Source organism: Rhagoletis pomonella, unplaced genomic scaffold, assembly GCF_013731165.1.
Source record: "Rhagoletis pomonella isolate Grant_MI unplaced genomic scaffold, Rhpom_1.0 Rhpom_scaffold_00001, whole genome shotgun sequence".
In the NCBI taxonomy this organism is placed as follows: Eukaryota; Metazoa; Arthropoda; class Insecta; order Diptera; family Tephritidae; genus Rhagoletis; species Rhagoletis pomonella.
In genome coordinates this window covers 40,753,482-40,772,488 of record NW_023458555.1, presented here as the reverse complement: position 1 = coordinate 40,772,488, position 19,007 = coordinate 40,753,482, and the positions used below count along the sequence as shown (strand labels likewise).

Below are 19,007 nucleotides of genomic sequence, written 5' to 3'. Positions count from 1 at the left end.
TTAGTAAATGTAGCATATTTCCTCGTTCTATCTTATTTTGCTTTTTTACGAAAACCGTTTGTGGTTGAATTATTTCTCTTCACTTTATTAAAGACTTGGTTAAAAGAAATATACCGGTGAATAAATACTTAGGAAATATAAAAAATCGAAATGAGGTCGTCACTTGTTGTTACCGCCGACTTAAAATGCCATACGCCACCGCTAAGAGTTGAATTTTTGAATAAGCCAAAGCCGCAAGTGAGCTTAAGCCGCCATGCGTGGAATTTATGTGAAATAGTTGTGGTGGTGAGTGGAAAAATTGTCGAGGGTTTTAGCAGTGGTAGGAATATTTTTGATCAACTAAAGGAGGAGATATTTTAATAAAGAAATAAATTGACGCTGTAAGTGCGGTGAAAAACGTTTTTTGTGTCAAATGTTCACTTTATTTGCTAACATTTTCATTTCAACTTTTTCTGTTTGCAAGTTTTGTAAAGCGCATTTCTTAGTCCTAATTTCAAACAAATTTCTAAACTTTGCTGAAAATTACGACCACTCCCAGCCCTTTTTCCCGCTCCCATTTCAACAAAACTTTACCTGCCAATTTTTTCATTAACTCGCTTACAGTGTTTTTTCTAAATTCTTGAGTTTTAATTTATGATTTTCTCACGTTTGAGTGACACATTCCTCACCTGACTTGGCACCCAGTTGCCAGACGACAGCCAAAGAAGAGCCAAACAACCAGCAAAGCACCATAGCAAGCGACCAATCAGCCATTCATCCTGACACACGCTTCCCCTGCTCATTGTACAAGTACTGCTGCTGCTACTTCTATGTACATACTTCTTCTTCTGCAACTGAGTCATAACAATAGAAATGTTGAGGTGCCACACTTGATTTAAAACGTACACCGATTGTGGCTGAGCTGTTGCATTTTACTGAGCTTTTTTTGTGGAAGGGAAATCGTAAAAGAGGCCACAAATGAAAAATATGCTTCTCCATGTGAATGCGTGTGTGTTTCTAAAATTTTTAAAAAATATCAAATACCCATGCCGACTTTTTTTTTTGTCTACCGCCAAACTTTACGAGCTGTGGTTTTTCATCACTCGCTCAAGTCGGCATCAAATGAAGTGCTTAGTTTTTTTTCTGAAAATTTCTGCGATTGTGCTGTATGCAACAACAACGAAACAAAAACAATAACAACAAAAAAGCCACTAAATGTCATTGCGCCAACTGAAGTGCATAATTTTTTCGTTTCCAACGTTAGCGCGATTTCCATTGCTGGAAAAGGACCAACGACAATTACAAGAACAACAGCACCAGGAACAACAATAAATTTCTTGACATATTCAAATTGATTTCTGTTAAATCAATAATACACCTTTGTTTGTGTTGACAGTTGAAGTAAAAATATGTATGTTTACTTATTAATTTTTTTTTTTTGCTCGGCAGTTTGTTTTTTCTGCGTCTTTTGTTTTTTCCTATTTTCTTCATATCTTGGCACACTTGGTGCTCAGAGGCTTGTGTTGACTGCCTCATTATTGGTTGGTTAGTTGACTAGCTGGCTTGAGCAGCTTGAGCTTCTTCGCTGAATTCTTCGATTGTTTGACTGCTGGTTTGTGGTTTGCTTGTTTTTTTTCGACAGAGTTTTAATAACTTTTTGCTGCTAATGTTTTTTTCCTCATTTTCTTATTGGAATTGTTGCGCGCTTAAAAGGAGCGTAAAGTGTTTGCTTATTTACTTTGTTGAGATGAGAAGATGACTTTTTAAAGATGAGCTGGTGTTGATTTTGGGGATTGGCGGGGGAACAAGGGCGGGTCGTTGAATTGTATTTGAAAATAATGAAATATCAAATATTTGAGGCAAGCTGAAAGGTATGTATTTGTCTTTTGATTGAATATTTGCAATTAATTAAATATTTTGAATGGGTAAATTTGATTTAACTTTGGAAAGGTGAATAGTTAAAATATAGAAAAAACACACAACCAAAAAACACTATAACAAAAAACCATAACCATGAACTTGGTTCCTTGGCACCTTGACTGTTCCTGGATCTCTGTTATAAGAATTTTTTATTGTTTATCTTTCATTTCTTTTGTCATTTTATTATTTGTCTTTTTGATTATTTTTGTTGTTTATTATAATAATTAAAATTTGATTTATATTTGTTCCATCAAATTTAATGATTAAGAATAAGAGACGTATTTTTTGCTCTTTTTTCAATACAGTTTTGATCGCTATTTTTGATTTTTATTTTTTCGATCATATTACTATTTATTACCGTTATTTTCAGATTTTAATTTTTATAACGGTTCTAAATAAAAATCCAAAATAACACTTCCTTTTGATCAAAAAATAAAAATAACAAAATAAGGGTTAAATTTTACCAAAAACGCAAAAATTCAAATATAACGATTATTCTCGATAAAAATAAATAAAAATCTTGATATTTGACGATTACTTTGGACTACAGATGGGCGTGGTATATAGGGACCCGCGGGACCCACGGTACCGATAAAACCCACAAACTCCGCAAATTGAGAAAATTTCCTTTATAAAGTTGTATGAAATAATCACTTTTTTGTGTTTTATTGGCACGAAAACGAAAAGCAAGGCAAAAAATAAAATAACCGGAAGATGCCAGATTTTTTATTATTTAAAATTAATTTGGAAGATGTGTGAATTAATGTTAGTGATAGATTTCGGGACCCACGGAACCCGCGGTACAATCCTGAAAATTTAATTTCGGTATGGGCGGGATCGCGATTTTATTATTTATTAATTTTTTTGTTTACTCTTTCAATTTATTGATTTTTTATTTGCGATTTTTGTTTACTAATTTATGTATTTATTATTATTTTTTATTCATTCTTATATTCATTATTTTTTATTGATAACTTATTTTTTTATTAATTTTTCTACACATTTATTCTATTCTTCAATAATTTTTTTGACATTTATTTTTTCTTTATTGTTGGTTTTTGTTATGCATTAATATTGTTTCATATTGCATATATTATTCATTTTGTATTTTTTTCATATTTCATATTACTTAATATTTATTTTTATTTGACTTTTTAGTCTTATAATTTTTACATATTTGCATTAAGATAGTTTTCTTCCTTTCTTTTTCTTAATCTTAAAATTTTTCAAATTATATTTATTTTTGTGGTTTTGTTTCTTGTTTTTTTTTGCGATTTCAATAAATTGGCTGTGATGCACGGACCATAATGCCAGATCAGGGTTTTATTTTTACTTACACTAGCGATCAGCTAATTAAGCCAGCAACATTTTGAAAAATTTTGGCTATTTTTCTTTTGTTTATTTAATGTTTATTATTTTTCCATAAAAGACTAGCTCATTATATAACCAACACCACATAAATCCAGATTTCAAACTTTGTGCCAAAAATTATGAAAAATCTAAAAGTTTCAGCTAAATTTTCAATTTTTTATTAAGATTTTTTAGAATTTTCGCAGTTTAATAGCCCATTAAATCCTAGGGTAATAAAGTGGCTAAAAACTCGCGTTGATTTTTAATAATTTTTTTTCTGACTTCATGACGCATTTTTTTCCATACAAAAAAAAATTGTCGAATTTATTTTTTATGGAAAAAAATTTTTCAGCAACTTAAGACTTGCACATTATTACCCTAGAATTTAGTGAGTTATTAAACTGCATACTCAAAGAAATTCTAAAAAATCTGAATAAAAAGTTGAAAATTTAGCTGAAACTTTTCAGAAAGTTTGAAATCTGTATTTATATGGGGTTTGTTATATAAAGAGCTAGACTTTTATGGAAATATAATAAACATTAAATAAACGAAAGCAAAAGAGCCAAAATTTAGCAAAATGCTGCTGGCTTAATTGCCTGTTCACGAGTGTATTTTATTTATTTATGCTGTTTTAAATAATTTTTTTGTTTGAATCTTTCGAAATTTAAATTTATTGCGGTTTTTAAAGATTTTCTTATAGCCAGATGATTTTCTTTATTTTAATTTAATATGGGAACTGACAGAATGTAAAAGATAATTTTTCACTTAAATGGCTGGTGAAACCGGCAGTTGGAAATTTTTTAACGCTATTTTTATGATTTTTGATTATATATAAGATTTTGAGTTTAGCTCAAGATTTTTTTTATGGAAGTTTATTCTAAAGTGCATGTTATTAATCATAATTTTTTGTTGCTATAATTTTTATTTTTTACATTTTAAGTTTTGGGAATTAGTATGTAATACTTTCATTTTCTTTACATTTGAAGACCACCTTTAACATTTTTTGCGTCAATTTAACATAGTCTCAAATTTTTTTTTATAATTTTAACGAGAATATTTAGCATATACATATGTACAGTTAGTATGTAAATATTTTCCTAATTTTAGAGCCAGTGTTATTTTATTTCACAGTTTTACAATGTTTTTCGCGTTTTCCATTTTTCAAGTTACAAACGTGCCCAAACAAAGAAGGGAATAACAAAAATAAGAAGAAAAAAAACAACGGCAATCCACAGTTGGCTGGACTCGCTTGAGTGATTTAGAAAAATGAAAGAAGACAAGAGCCAAGCTTGGATTGAGCGAACTAAGAAAAATACATTATATGAAATAAAACATAAAAACAAAAGAAAAGAAGAAAAATAAAAAAAATAATGAAGAGAAAAAAATTTATAAAAATTATAACAAGAAATAAGGTAACGTCTGAGTTACAGGTGGGCCAAACTCATATGTACAAGAACACCTATGTACGTGCGTATGTATATATGTATAGCATAAGTAACTGCATGCATATGTATGTATGTATATAAATATTAGTATTGAGACGCAACAGTGTACCTGCTGCATTTGATCGCATTACAGCCGCTCTAGTAACTAGCGGCATGCAACAAATGTACTCGTAAGAGATACATGCATACATATGTACATACATACATCATTTATATATCTGTTTATATGCGAAGTTAGGCGTCTAGCTACTTTCGTTATAAATAAAAACTTCAGGTGGGGACACCAAGTCGCGCACGCTCACTCAAGCGTCTTACATGCAGGCAGCCAGCCAGCTTGCACATACACTCACATATGTACATATGCATGTACATACGTACAGTAATCATTCATTCATGCGGCATTCAAGCCGTCATTCACTTATTTACCCTTGCAGTCAGTCAGTCGGTGAAGCATTTGGCCAACTAACCACGCCAGCGCATAGCTTCTTCGGTGATTTGCTGCTGCTGACTGCTTCTACTACTTACTTCCATATATACTTTACCAAGACTAGAGCACCCACTACTTATAGCACTATTGCCCTAACCACATTTACTTTAAACTTCAACTTTTTCCTACACATTTTTCATTAATAAATTATAAAATATAATCATAATTTACAGTTATGCGAAAAAAGTAAAGCAAACGGCCAAGTGAATTTTTCACCATTAAAACAAAGGGTCCCCCCCTTTTGTTAAACTACATACATACATAACCAGCGAGCCAACTTTCATAAGCAGTTCATAGCAAACTGGTGCAAAGAGCAGACGGACAAAACAAGCTTGTGGAAAAAATATAAGGCAACATAATAATTAACACAGCAAAAGCAGTCGAAATATGTAATAATAATAAAAAAAACTAAAATGAACTGTTAGTGCTATCACATTAAAAGCGGCGGCGCACACAGCGCGCCCTACTACTCCCCAACGCCAACGCTACATCATACTATCTTTCGCTACCGCTACCAAGTGCGGTGACGCGTTGTTGGCGGGTTAACTTAATTAAGACAAGTGACGTTCAACAAACAACAAAAACGCAAATGTACAACACACACACATACGCACACTTACGATACAAAGTATATTTGTAAGAAGAAAATAAGGCGTTTTTGAATTAATTGTGCTACACAGTGTGTTAAAAAAGTATGACATACTGAAGTAGTAGTTTCACATGTCTGCATGTATGTATGTTTGTGTACTTGTATGTGACTGCCTGCGGCTGTACACAGGTTATGATGCCCAACCAAAGCTTCCTTGCGCCGCAGGGTCGTTGGCGGGTGCTGCCTTTTTTCATATTACATACATACATCTAATTTTCTTTCTAGTATATATGTACCTATGTATGTAATTGCTAGGCCTCCCTTTCAGCGTGTGCGCGAATTTCAAGTAGTAGCAGCGTCATTGTCAGTTATATCTGCTAGATATTTAGCAACTTCCGTAAGCGTTTGTACGCGTAGTAAGCATGCGAGTGATTAGTTGGCGGACTGATTGCTTTGGCGCTGTGGCAAGGCAAAGTTGGTCTAGGCGGCCCGCTAGGCAGGTTGGCGGTAAGACAAAAGCAATTAGCGCGAAACCGTTGAGAAATTAATTTTATGCATTTTTCCCCTTTTTTGCAAGATTATTGTTTGGGTAAATAATTTGTCAAGTTGATGGTGATAATAAATGAATAATAAATGACCCGGTATGGAGTAAGTACTTATGTATGTACATATGTACATACATATATACATCTGTATATGTATATGGAAGGGCAGAGTTGAAATAGGAATGGTGGCGAGAAAAGTGTTTGAAACAGTGATGCCATTTGAGGGATTTCCCCACAAGGTCTAGCGATCTTATTTTCTAATTAGCGGGAAAAACTAGAATTCAGTGACCAGCGGGATTTATTTCGGAGATCTTAGCTATTTTATTCATAATGATCACAATTCTTTATAGGGTGTTTACAGCTTCGTTTAAAGCAGTTAGTTGAAAGGCACTTTACACCACTTTCATCTAAAAGTTGCCTGTAAAATCTTCGTATATAAACACAGTATTACGTTTACACTTTGCAATGCAAGAAATCGATAGGACACTGAAATTTTACTTGCCATTTTTTGACGTTTATCTCTTTTCTAGTTTTCAACTTTGCTTCAAAACATATCTGCAATGCCAATAACTTGTTTATAAAACAAATGAGTGCAAAATTAAAAAAAAAAAAAACATTTTTGAATATTAAATTAAAAATATGTATCCTGGCCAGGATTTTTTCAGCCAACCCACTCGCGAAATATTTATTAACACGTTAAATTTTATATAAAACAGATGGGTGAAGGTCGGGCCCTACTCGGATCTTCTCCTATATGATCTCTTATTTTTATCAAATAAAATTGAACTGACAAATTACACAGGTTTACTAAAAAAAGGTTATGCATATTAGACCAAACCTAGTATACATATATCCCTATGTTCTTCCATACTTGACCTTCGACTGACAACGAACCTGACGTGATGGAGGCTAACGGATCTCGGATTCGCATTCAACTTGTCGAATAACATAAGCATATATAGGTTTGGTTTAATATGCATAACGTTTTTTTTTATAAATCTATTCAAATATACTTTAAACCATATAAACACATACATTTGCCCATCTTGAACAAGCATTACAACTTATTACTGTCTCAAGTCGTTTGTGGAAAGCAGCTCGTGGCATGATTGCATGAAATTACCACAGCATGCTGTCAGGTCATTTTCACAGGCAGGAGGGCAAACATATGCGTGTACATTAGGGCGGGTTGATTTGTAGAGGCCCAAAAAAATTAAGAGATGCGGATTTTTTTCCATGTAAATGGTCTACAAAACTGCATACCCGAAAATTTTCTAAATATTCTAACTAAAAATTTTGATTACAATTTTTTGAAGTTTGATTAATTTTTTTGCAATTTGTGCAAGCTTTGCAACTTTTGTTATTGTGGTTTCTAAAATAGATTGAAATATATTTTAAATGAAAATTATTAAAAATAAATAAATAAACATAATTTGCAAGCAATATCGTTTTGAATTTCGTTGCTAATTAGTTGCACGCATCTGTATATAGCAGATACTGTGGAAAAATTATACTATATACAAATTATGGCGAACAAATTTTCAAACTAATGGAAACGCAAAAAATATAAAGGAAAATAATATAAGTGTTTTTTTTAATGAAAAATAAAATGGATACATTTATAAAACGGAAAAAGCGAACTGAGAAGGGGTAAAAACAAAAAAATAAAAGTAGAAAATTTATAAAGAACTCCAAAAATATGCAGCGGAAGAAAAAAATTAAAATTTGCGGTGTTCACAAAATGTCGTAAGCTTCGAAATGGCTTACAGCGGTAATTTTTTGAAGTAAACTAACGGTTAAAATATTTTTAGGAGATCCATTGGGTATAATAAAAGCTAACTATATACTTAACATCTAGCAGTTTAAGTTTTAAAACATGCAGCTCAAAGTACAATTGTTCGCAGTGCTCTTCCGGAGTTTTCTTACAGGATTCAATTAGCACACGGTAGCGGCATTTTGTTGCACTTCTCGTGGACAATGATATTTTATACTACTGTAGCCTTCTTGTCAATTTAAGTCCCTTAGCAGTATGCCTTCAAGAATTCAGATCTCCCCATCCGCAGACATTTCGGTTGTAGGGTACCTTAGCTCTAACAGCATGTTTTTCCAACGGCCTATGACTGGTGATAGTTCCTACAATCCTAAACACTTATTATCCTTGGTCTGCTTATCGGATCAACTATATGTACTCTTTCTGCTACAGTTCGGTTAAAACTCACGTACTAGCTTATAAGTCGGAATTTCAGACATCTCTTCATTGCTTGTTGCAGAAAGTGCAAGTGGATTTCCGATTGTATTTGCATTTCTCTTTCATTACATTCTATGCTTCTAGGACCGGCAACGGAGACCATAAAGGTGGGCATTGACTGAGTCACCGAACGTATTTCTAACTGGCATTTTTTAATAGCTGAGACTTTGTTTCAGTACAAAGTTTGTATATATGTATGAATGTATGTATGTATAGAAGTTATAGAAAAAGTAATGCAAACAGTGAATTAGAACAAAAAACTTTGCACACATTTCGAAAAGTTCTCTGGGCCAATACTTTTCTTCGTCACTGTATGTACATATGTATGTTCATATGCTAATAGTTTTCAACCAATTTAACTCTACAACTTGTTTATTTATTTTTAGTTATTTTCGAAGTTTTTCCGCATCCCACTAACTTCAGGGCGCTATTTTGGACAACCTTTGAAATAACAAGTAAGAAAGTCTAAGTTCGGGCGGAGCCGAACATTAAATACCCGGCGCAAGTATTAAATATATGTTTTCCACCTTTCCGAAAGCTACCGCTACATGATAAGCCGGGGTGTATACATTTTAAGTAAATTAGCGTCCTTAAATTTCGAAATATTGAAATTTCAAGCATTTCTGAAATTTACCGTTATATGAAAAGCGGCCTCAATTTTAGTCCGATTTCAACAATTTTCAACGGTTTGCTTTTATGTGGCAAGCACGATAACCATACCGAGCTTGGTACAAATTGCTAGAACGGTTAGCGAGATACATATATGTGATCACAAGTGGGCGGTGCTACGCCCATTTTCCAAAATTTTGTCATAAACGTATTTCTTGGTAAAGAATTGTTGCAATCATCAATTTTGAATAAATTAGCTTCAATATTTACGATTTATCGAAGATTTTGTATTTCTCGAAATTACCGTTATATGGGATGTGGGCGTGGTTATTGTCCGATTTTAGAAATTTTCGGCCAGTTGGTATGCTGTACCAGGACCAACAACTGTGCCAAGTTTGGAAGAAATTGGTGTAGCGGTTACCAAGATATACACATGTAACCATAAGTGGGCGTGGCTACGCCCATTTGCCAAAATTTTGTAATATTCTTATTTTTCGTCTAAAACTCATTGCAAATATAAATTTTGAGTGAATTATCTTCAGTAGTTACTAAAATATCGCAGTTTTCGTTTTTCTGAAAATTACCGTTATATGGGAGGTAGGCGTGGTTATTATCCGATTTCGCCCATTTTCAATACCATCCGTCCCACGCCCAAAAGAAGGTCACGTACCAAGTTTCGTTAAGATATCTCAATTTTTACTCGAGTTATCGTGTGCACAGACGGACGGACGGACGGACGGACAGACAGTCACCGCTTAATCGATTTCTCTTTTCATTCTGATCATTTATGTATACATTTGTCTATATCTATCTCGATTCGTTTTGCCTGTTACAAACAACCGTTATGTGAACAAAGTTATAATACCCTTGTGCACAAGTGCGCTCGGGTATAAAAACTATAGCAGTAAGCTGCTGGAAGGAAACATAAATATACTCTTTAGTCAGTTGTGGGCTCTCTACGCACCGCGTGTGAAGCTATAGGGTTAAAAATTGCATTAGAAATATACAAATAACCTTAAAAACTGGATGACAAGCTTCACACGCGTTTCTCAGCTCTGGCAAAGAACAAATTATACATACAATTTCGACGTCGCATTAGATTTCATTCAGAACTTTTGACAGGAAAATTAGTTTGAAATTAAATTAAGTGAACTGCCCCAACAGTGGTGTGGGGAATGCCAGTGCTTTGCAGTGAAGCGAAAAAATATAATAAACTTTTTACATGGTTACTTGGCAACTTGATTGGGCAACTATGGACATAATTAGATTAGAGAGAAGCAAGATCAGTGAAAAATTTATAAAAGAGAAATGGAAATATTTTTAAAACAACTCAGCCAAAATATACATATGTAAAAGAAACTATGCATAAACAAAACATCTGCTCCAAAACCAGTTTTTACGCATATGAAAAGCAAAAATAAAAAATTCAGAAGCAAAAAACTTAGCCAAAAAAAGAAGGAATATGAGGCATACAAGAGGAGCAAAAACTTGCAACTAAAGAAGCAAACTGAAACCAAAAACTTTAATACTAAAAATCGACTTGAGTATGAACTTAAAAATAGTAGCTATGTGCAAGAGAAAAAAACGCCAAAATAAAGCAAAAAAATATGCACATTTTTTTACCAGTCTACGCATATGCATGTAAATAATTTTCAGCTGCTCACAAGACCGCAGGAGATGCATTTCAGCACAGAAAGCAGAGAAGGCAAAGCACACACGAAAAAAAACGAGCGCTGGGAGGGGCGCAAAGTTGATAAAAAGCACTACTCGAAAAAAAATGTATGTACGCAACAAAAAACGAGAATTGAAGTGCAGCAAGACGTTGAAATTAATTTGGTTAAGCAGAGCAAAATTAGCCACATGCAAAATAGGAATAAAAAAATAAACAAAATCAACTACAACAGATGATAATCAAGCTGATGATCCTACACGCCACAGGAGTGCGCTGTAGGAAGCGACAGCACTCATCAACAACCAACATATGTTTTTGGCTGGCTTGAGCGGCAGTGCAGCAGTTGACAGTAGCAGCAGATACAGTAAGAAAAAAAGAGTAATATTGAAATTTTAGCAGCGCTTTTGATGATGAAAAACTCTTTGCAGTTTTTTACAAAATAAAAATATGCGTGCAAAGACAAGAATGCAAAAAAGAAATGTTGTGCAACGAAAATACTAAAACGAAATCATTGGAGAGGGGCGGCAAGAAAAAATTATGTTGCGAAAAACGGAGAAGGATGGTGGTGATGGTGCCGCTGTTGCTGGTGGCAATATTGCTATTGGATGCTGAATGTTTACTGCTCGCTGTGCCTTTTTTCTACCTTTACTCATAGCTTGGGTGTTTTGTATATTTTTTTTTTGCCTTCGACTGCCCGCTGCCTGTGTGCTTGCTGCTGGTGGTGTTGCAAGCGCTAGCGGTACGTTGACCTACGCTGCGTGCCGTCGCGCTCTGCGTCGAGGCGAGGTGGCACTGGTTGATCTCAACTAAACAGCGTCCTCGACAAGTTGACAGCCGCAAGAAGGCAAGCAACCAGGCAGGCACTCCGTCATTGTGTCAAGCAGTGGTATAGTCAAAGAGGCTGCAAGTGAGTCAGGCGGTTTAACGCCTTATGTGAGCAGATGTTTTTAAAAACTGTACGGTTTAAAGAAAAACAAAAATACTATGAAAGTTAAATTTGCAAACGTGAGTGACTTTTAGCGCGCACTTTAGGTGAAAAAAACAAAGCTATTGAGTTTTTTTTAGATATGTATTAAATGAACAAAAAAACAATTTTAATTATTTTTTTTAAGGATCTTTCGATATAGCGAATTTTTCAGAATCTTTGAAATTAAAAAAAAAAAACAATTTAAATTTGCATTTTTAATTAATTATTTTTTTTTTCAAACAAAAACTCAACGTTTTTAAAATGTTTGTTTTTTAATATATTTTTTTTATTATTTCGTTATGACATATTTTTTTTATTCAATATGCATTTTTTCACATTATTTTAAAAATTGCTTTCCCTGCTCGCACTCTAGGCCCTTATCAAAATAAAATTAATTATTTCATTATTAATTATTAATAAAGAGGTACCTCTGATTTGCTTATAAACTCAATTCACAATTTTTGTTTAACAAATACAAATTTTAAAATTCTATGCTTCGCACCCAAGGTCAATTGTCTGCCGTTAGGGGTTGTGACGCATTTCAAATTAAATTCATTACTACACTCACAAATTTTATTTACAGTTTTCAGTATGTGTATGTAATTTCTTAGTCTTTTGCGCTGCTGTGGATATAAACTTATCCTCCCTCCATTAAAATTTCAGAACGCTATCAAATTACACAAGCAAACATTTGTTTTGGATTTTTATATTTTTTGGAACATGTGTGCTTAAGTGCTTCGAAGGGCATGCAAAGTGGACTTTAGAGAGGAAACATTTTTTTTCGAGAGAGTGGAAAAAGTAAAATTTTTTCCAAATGTGGAATTAAAAAGAAATCTTAAATTTCATAAAAAATTTTACTTCTAAAAAGATTTTATCTAAAAATTCAGTAAAAAAAATGTCTAGTCATGTATCAAGAAATTTAAAACCGTTAAAAAATTCTTTATCGCTAGGTAGGTATGTATATCGTTCGTTTACAGAAACAATCGTAATCTTTTGAAGAAATCAAAAATTCAAAGAATATACTATATAGCTTTGAAGAAAATATACAATCTAATAGCTCTATTCTGTATCAGTGACAAATTCTTGTCAGTTTTTTTTTTTGCCTAAAAATAGTATATGAAAAAGGTTAAATTGGTCAGTTACAAAAGTTTTGTTACCGATACAGAATTGGGATATTAATTGTAAAATTTAAGTCTCATAGGATAGAGCGGAACGAATTAAAGTTTTTATGAGCAACATAAATTTTCTTGCAGCTATTTCTTTATTATGACGATATTTCGGCAAGCGAGCAATTTGTAGGTAATCGATTGAGAAAACTCCTCTTACGGTAGGTAAACATTTTTTCCAATTTTTTATTTTGCGTGGTGTGTCTTGATTAGCAGCTGGTTTCACCAGCAATTTAAATGGAACATGATTTTTTATTTTCTGTCAATTTCCATATAGCATTCAAAAAATTAAAATAATTTTTCACTTAAATTGTTTTCGTGAAATTGGCTGAAAATTTTAAGTTTATTTTTTTTTTTAATTTAAATTGTTTGGAAAAAATTAATTTTTTATATACTTTTATAATTTTGAATTTTTCCTACTTTAATAAAAATTAAAAAAAAAAATATTTTGTGGTGTTCGGCTTGATATTACGGCGACTCCAAAGGGCAAAGATACCTAATTAACAGTTAAATTTGTTTCTGATTTTTTTTTATTAAATTTTTTTAATTTAATTGGATTAAATACATATTTTTCTTTATCGGTAAACTTGGTTCGAAAAATTTGATTTTATGGTATAGAGTACAAAATTATCTGCATTGCATATCTGCGACTTTCAAAGAAATGAATTTCTGATTTTGGAATCCATCTGGGACTTATCCGTCATAATTGATGTTAATTCTAATTTTGCAATGCAATACTATATTCTTCTAAAAAGCGAAATACAAGGTTAGCATTAACGTCGACGACGGTAACGTCTTAGGTGGATTTTCAGGTCAATCAGAATCATATTTTTGTGAAAATCGCAAACAGGTTGAACGAAGCAAATTTTTCGTATAAAAAATGTAAGTTAAAAAATTACTTTTAATGAGTATGCAAGAATTCAATAAGAAAAATGTACGCCTTTCCCTTTTTTGGTTATTTTGAAACTTATTTGGGAAATCATCCCTATGCGCTACAAACTTATTTTTATTAAATTTACCTATTTCCCCTCAACTCAAACATCAAGCCTCTTGCCGTTTCGCCCGAAATACCCTAACTTTCTCGTGCAACATCCCAAACCCAAACTTACCTCATTGACGATGACTAAGAAGGTTAGGATTGCGGCTGCTGTGATTTTTATCCAATTCATTTTGAAAATTCTGTGTCTTTTTTTTTTGTGTACGAAGCTAATCCGTTAATAAGGGAATTAAGTTTCTACGCCGACGAATGCGTCCAATAGATTCAGCTGCCTTTTAGTAGCGTTGTCTGTAGAATTGCGGCGAAGTGTGTCTTTTTCAGTTTGTTTATGGATAATCCTTTAATATGGCGTTGTATAATTTTTTTACATATTTAAATAGTCGTTTTTTTTTTAATAAAACTTGTCGGCTACTTGCTATTTTTGCCAAAACAAAAGTCGGGCAAATGCGGTTTGCAAGCACAAAACTAATAAGTATGCTTGGTTGTTGTTCTTAGCAAACACTTTTTCGGAGTTTTTGTTGTTGCACACAATAAATAAATTCATAAAAATATAGGTAGGTATATTTAACTGGCATACAATAAAATGTATTTGAAAAACTAAATTATTTGAGTCTTGTTTTGTATTTGGAAACACTACTAAATGTTAGCTCAGCATGGCGTCACAGTTTTTTTTGCAACTATTTATTTGAAATTGAATTTTCTTGTTTTTTTTTCAATTTGCCAATTTTTTTTTTAGCTTTCTTGCATTTTCATTGTTATGTATGTACTTTTTTGTGTTTCATTCACATGCATGCACTTTTTTATTGCCATTGGCGCTTCTTGCGATTGCTTTCAGTTTTTGCACAGTCGCATTTGTTCATATTTATTTTAGTTTAGGTATTAATTCCGTGCTTTTTTTTACAAAAAGTAGCGTTATTCACGCCGTCGTTGTTGTTGTTGTCAGCTTTGCGTGGGCGATAGCAGCAGCACGTGAACTTTTGACATTTCGTGCGTGTCGGCGGCTGCGGCAGCGTCGTCGACTTCGACCGCGTAACGTAAAATAACGGTTAAGTGTAATTAACACTTTCAGCAACAAATGTAAAATTGCAAAATGTCCGCGCGTTGCTAATTTTTTGCGATAAGCATTAATTCTTAATTTGAGAATCCCTTGTACCGCATAGATGGTCACAGTTCACGAAAATTGTGTGCTTTCACTGCTATAAAATTTCGCGCCGCTTTCATTGCAGAAATCTTAGCAAAATTCTTTGCCGACACAAAAGCACATGGAATGACTGTTTGGTGTTGTTGGTAGATAGTGTACGTAATTGGCATCTAAAACTATTTAATTCTTCATTGAACTTTAAATAATTCGCACCTTTGCCGCAGTCTTTTATGCATTTGCACCTTTTCACTTTTCCAAACACTTTTTGAATCCAAATATTCTCAAGAAATGCAGCACGCTTTCTCAATGCAACGTCATTTTGAATATTTTAAACATTTGTTACTCTTGAATATTTTAACAATTTCTTCCATTTTTTAATGAATGCGAATTTTCGCGCGCCACTGCACTTTCACGGTAATTAAAACTTTTCAGTAAATTATTTCCAATCGTATAAATTTTCGATTTACATACGTCTTCAAAAGCACACTTTATTTTACTTTTTTTTTTTTTTATTTTAGAACCTATAGCGGGCAGCAGCAGCAGCACTATTGTAGAAATGTTGCTTTTGCTTGTTGTTGTTATTGTGTTTGCTTCTGGTTTAATAGCGTTTGGTGCGAAGCGAAGAACCCGACGACGTTTACCACGCAAACTTCAATTCAAAACTGCCGCTACGCTATGTCGCAAAGTTGCTGCCGCCCGCAAAACTTCGCCTTCGCTGCGAGCAAAACAACCAACTGCATTCTCTGCTCTCATCGGCGTCGCCGGATAGCCGCTATGGGTGTGAGTGATGCAGCATATGCCGGCATGTTATGGTGTGGCGCCGCTTGCACTACGGCGGTGAATGGCAGCTGCTCCGTCGACAGATGTTTTTCACTGTTTGCTTTGTGCAATGCATTCGCATGTCGTTGTTGTTGCCTAGCTAGCGTTTGCTGGCTTGGCTGTGCTCTTTTGTTGGTGCGCTGAGAGCGAGGGAGATTTGGTGAGCGCAAAAGTTGATGAATTTCGCTCAGCGTTGTACTCAAATAGGGTGCTTGCTTTGCTCAATGTAAAAAGCAGTAGATTTGGTTGAAAATTTTGGTAGTACGCTGGTAAAATGTATGTATGTAGCAGCAAGCTAGCAGCTGCATTGATGCGTTCGTATTTAGTTTTCCTTCAAATATGTGTGTGTGTATGTATGCATGTAAAATTCATCTTTTGTTGTTGTAAGGAAAATGAATTTATTTGATGTTTTTCTTGCCCTTCAAGCAACCGAAGCATTTGAAAACTGCTTTCAAATTCGTGAAAACTATGAAATGGGCTATCGCCTGCAGTCCGGCGGGGTGGTGTTGCGCTGGCTCTCAAACTGTTAGCTCGTGTACGCATTTTACTATTAGTGTGTTCGTTTGTTTCATTGAAAAATGTGCGTAATTAAATACCCTACAGAAAAAAGGTATTAATTGAAAAAAAATAACAACTTATTGTTAGCTTTCTTATGGGATTTTCATAAATACCTAACTTTTAATTAGCTATGACAACACGTTACCGGGAGTTTGTTTTCTTTAAACAAGCTTCTATTTAAATATGTTCATACAAATTTACTTTGAATGCACTTTTTTTTCTACACTTCGCAGATGCTTTCTCGAATGCAGGGCAAATAAAATAAAGATAGAAATGTTATATCATCATTTCGTTGTTATGTCTGATGGAACTCAATTATGGGACCACCTACAAAAGAACATACATATAAAAAAAATAAGCAAATTTGTAAAGTTGAATGAAGTAAATAAATAAAAGAGTAAAAGATAAAAAAAATCTTTTTTATTGATATTTTACGTCCAAAAGTAGTCACAAGTTAGCTGCCTAGTGCAGAGGAAACCAGTTCTCACTTTCTTGCGGCCATCGCCCTTCAAAAGGAGTTAGTTACGGCCGAAAGAAATGACAACAACAAACAACTTCTCTCGAGTTAGATCATTTTCTCTTCAAAGCAATAATTCATTGAGTCATATATTTTTATTTTTAATCGTTAATAAGAGTAGTCTAAGATGCTATCACAATGAAGGTAAAATAAAAATGCAAAATTTTTAATTTTACACTAAATTCCAACCAACGAAAAGCAAAGAAGTTGTTTTGTGAAAAGTCCACAGATATGTGCACTGGTGATATATTTCTAAAACATGATTTTGGTAAAAACTTATCGCTAGCTTAGAGTGAAAAGTTTCTAGGTCCACCTTTTGTAATTATTATATTTTGATGCAGGAAGCAAGCAATAATAAAAAATAAAAAATAAATCATATAAAAAAAATTCATTCTAAATCCAAATTAGTCGCAGAAAATGTGATAAGTCCCAAACAATACAAAAACTTTTCATTTACATATCGCACGTTTAATAATGAATATACAGAATTATTTCAAAATTTAAATTTTTTCCGAAAACTCAATTAAAGTTTCATCATTTCATACAGTTGGTATACCAAGAGACGGATGGAAAAGACCATTTTTGGGAAGTTTAGTCATCTGTTGGACTGAATATTTTCTCCTTATCAAGCTTATTATTTGTATGATGAAATCTTCAAAAACGCAATTTTGAATAACATCTCTATACTATTAACGTGCGATATGTACATTAGAGTAATCAAAAAAATATGTTTCCGATATGGGGTTGTGGGCACCTTCCAAAATATTACCAGCTGCAGTTGTCATGGCAACACTAGCTTTTTATAAAAATCGTCAATATTTTTGTCAGTTTCTAAGGGATTCAGTAGCGCATGCAAATACAAAACAGAAAAAACTAAGGGGTGTCCCGTTTTCTACGATGAAATTTTTTTCGCCATACAAAATTTGGACCACTCTAATGTACATTGGTTCGCTTGGAGTTGTGTACGCGAAAACTTGAAATAAAATTTTTGCAAGTCAAGCGCTTGAAAAATATTAGTTTGAAAGGTTTTTATTCTCTCCTATACAATTTGAAAACAAACTGGATTTAGCAACATTTCACTTTAAAATAGCGATAATTATAATTTCGACGGATTCGGAAGTAAAAAAAATCAACATAAAATAGGAAATATTTCGCTACTTGTGGTATGTTCTTAATTTCATTTACTAATGTTCTTGAAACTAAACTTGGCTTGAATTACAACAACGAAAATTATGCTTGGGCAATCGCTTTCTTGAAATGGGAGTAACATCTGTATTCAGTTACATACATACGTACATAAATTGGTTAGGTTAGAAACTAAATATCTAATAATTTTGTTTCCTTTTATTCATTTAAGGACCAGTACACGACTTTTCATAATTACTTCGGGGATAGTTCATAACTATTTAAGGGTCATTTCGTTACTAGTTTCGAACTACCCCAAAATGATACGGAAGCAAAATATACCAGAACTAGTGTCCAATTAGTCCTGTTGTTGGGTTGAACCGGGCTTGAACCCAGGCTCTGCGGAGCCAGCGGTCCGTTACTAGACCCAAAATGATCCCAAACTACTCCCAAAATAGGTCTAAAAGCCCTGAGGTAGTCTCGAAACGATCCTCAACTAAATAGTCTCGAAGTGTTTGTGAAATAGTACTGGACTAGTATCGAAATAGTCCAGAACTAATCTCCACTATAACTACGATAAAGGGCCAAGCCGAACTTTATATACCCGGCGCACGTATTTAATATCGATTTCTGACCTTTCAGTAAACTGCATGATAAGCAAGAGTATTTTTCCCGTAGTCAAACAGTTTCAATAATATGCTATGATAGATCGAAATAGTTGGACCAAGTTTGGTGGAAATCGTTAAGGCGGCTATCGATATAAGTACACTTATGTAGTCATAAGTGGGTGGTGCCATGCACATTTAACAAAAATTAATATTCTTGTGTCTTTTTAAGAGATTGTTGTAAGTTGGGATTTTTAGTTATTGAAAT

The 19,007-nt window shown here is 33.4% G+C and overlaps 1 protein-coding gene across 1 annotated transcript in view; it reads right to left on the bottom strand.

Annotated features, from left to right (window-relative positions):
* Nucleotides 1–15,643, bottom strand: part of LOC118744174 (neurogenic locus protein delta) — a 93,270-nt gene extending 77,627 nt beyond the window's left edge. The window contains exon 1 of the mRNA XM_036476978.1: nucleotides 14,087–15,643. Coding sequence (XP_036332871.1) covers nucleotides 14,087–14,146 — 60 coding nt within the window. The 5' untranslated portion in view covers nucleotides 14,147–15,643. The remainder of the gene's footprint in view (nucleotides 1–14,086) is intronic.
* Nucleotides 15,644–19,007: the final 3,364 nt, after the last annotated feature.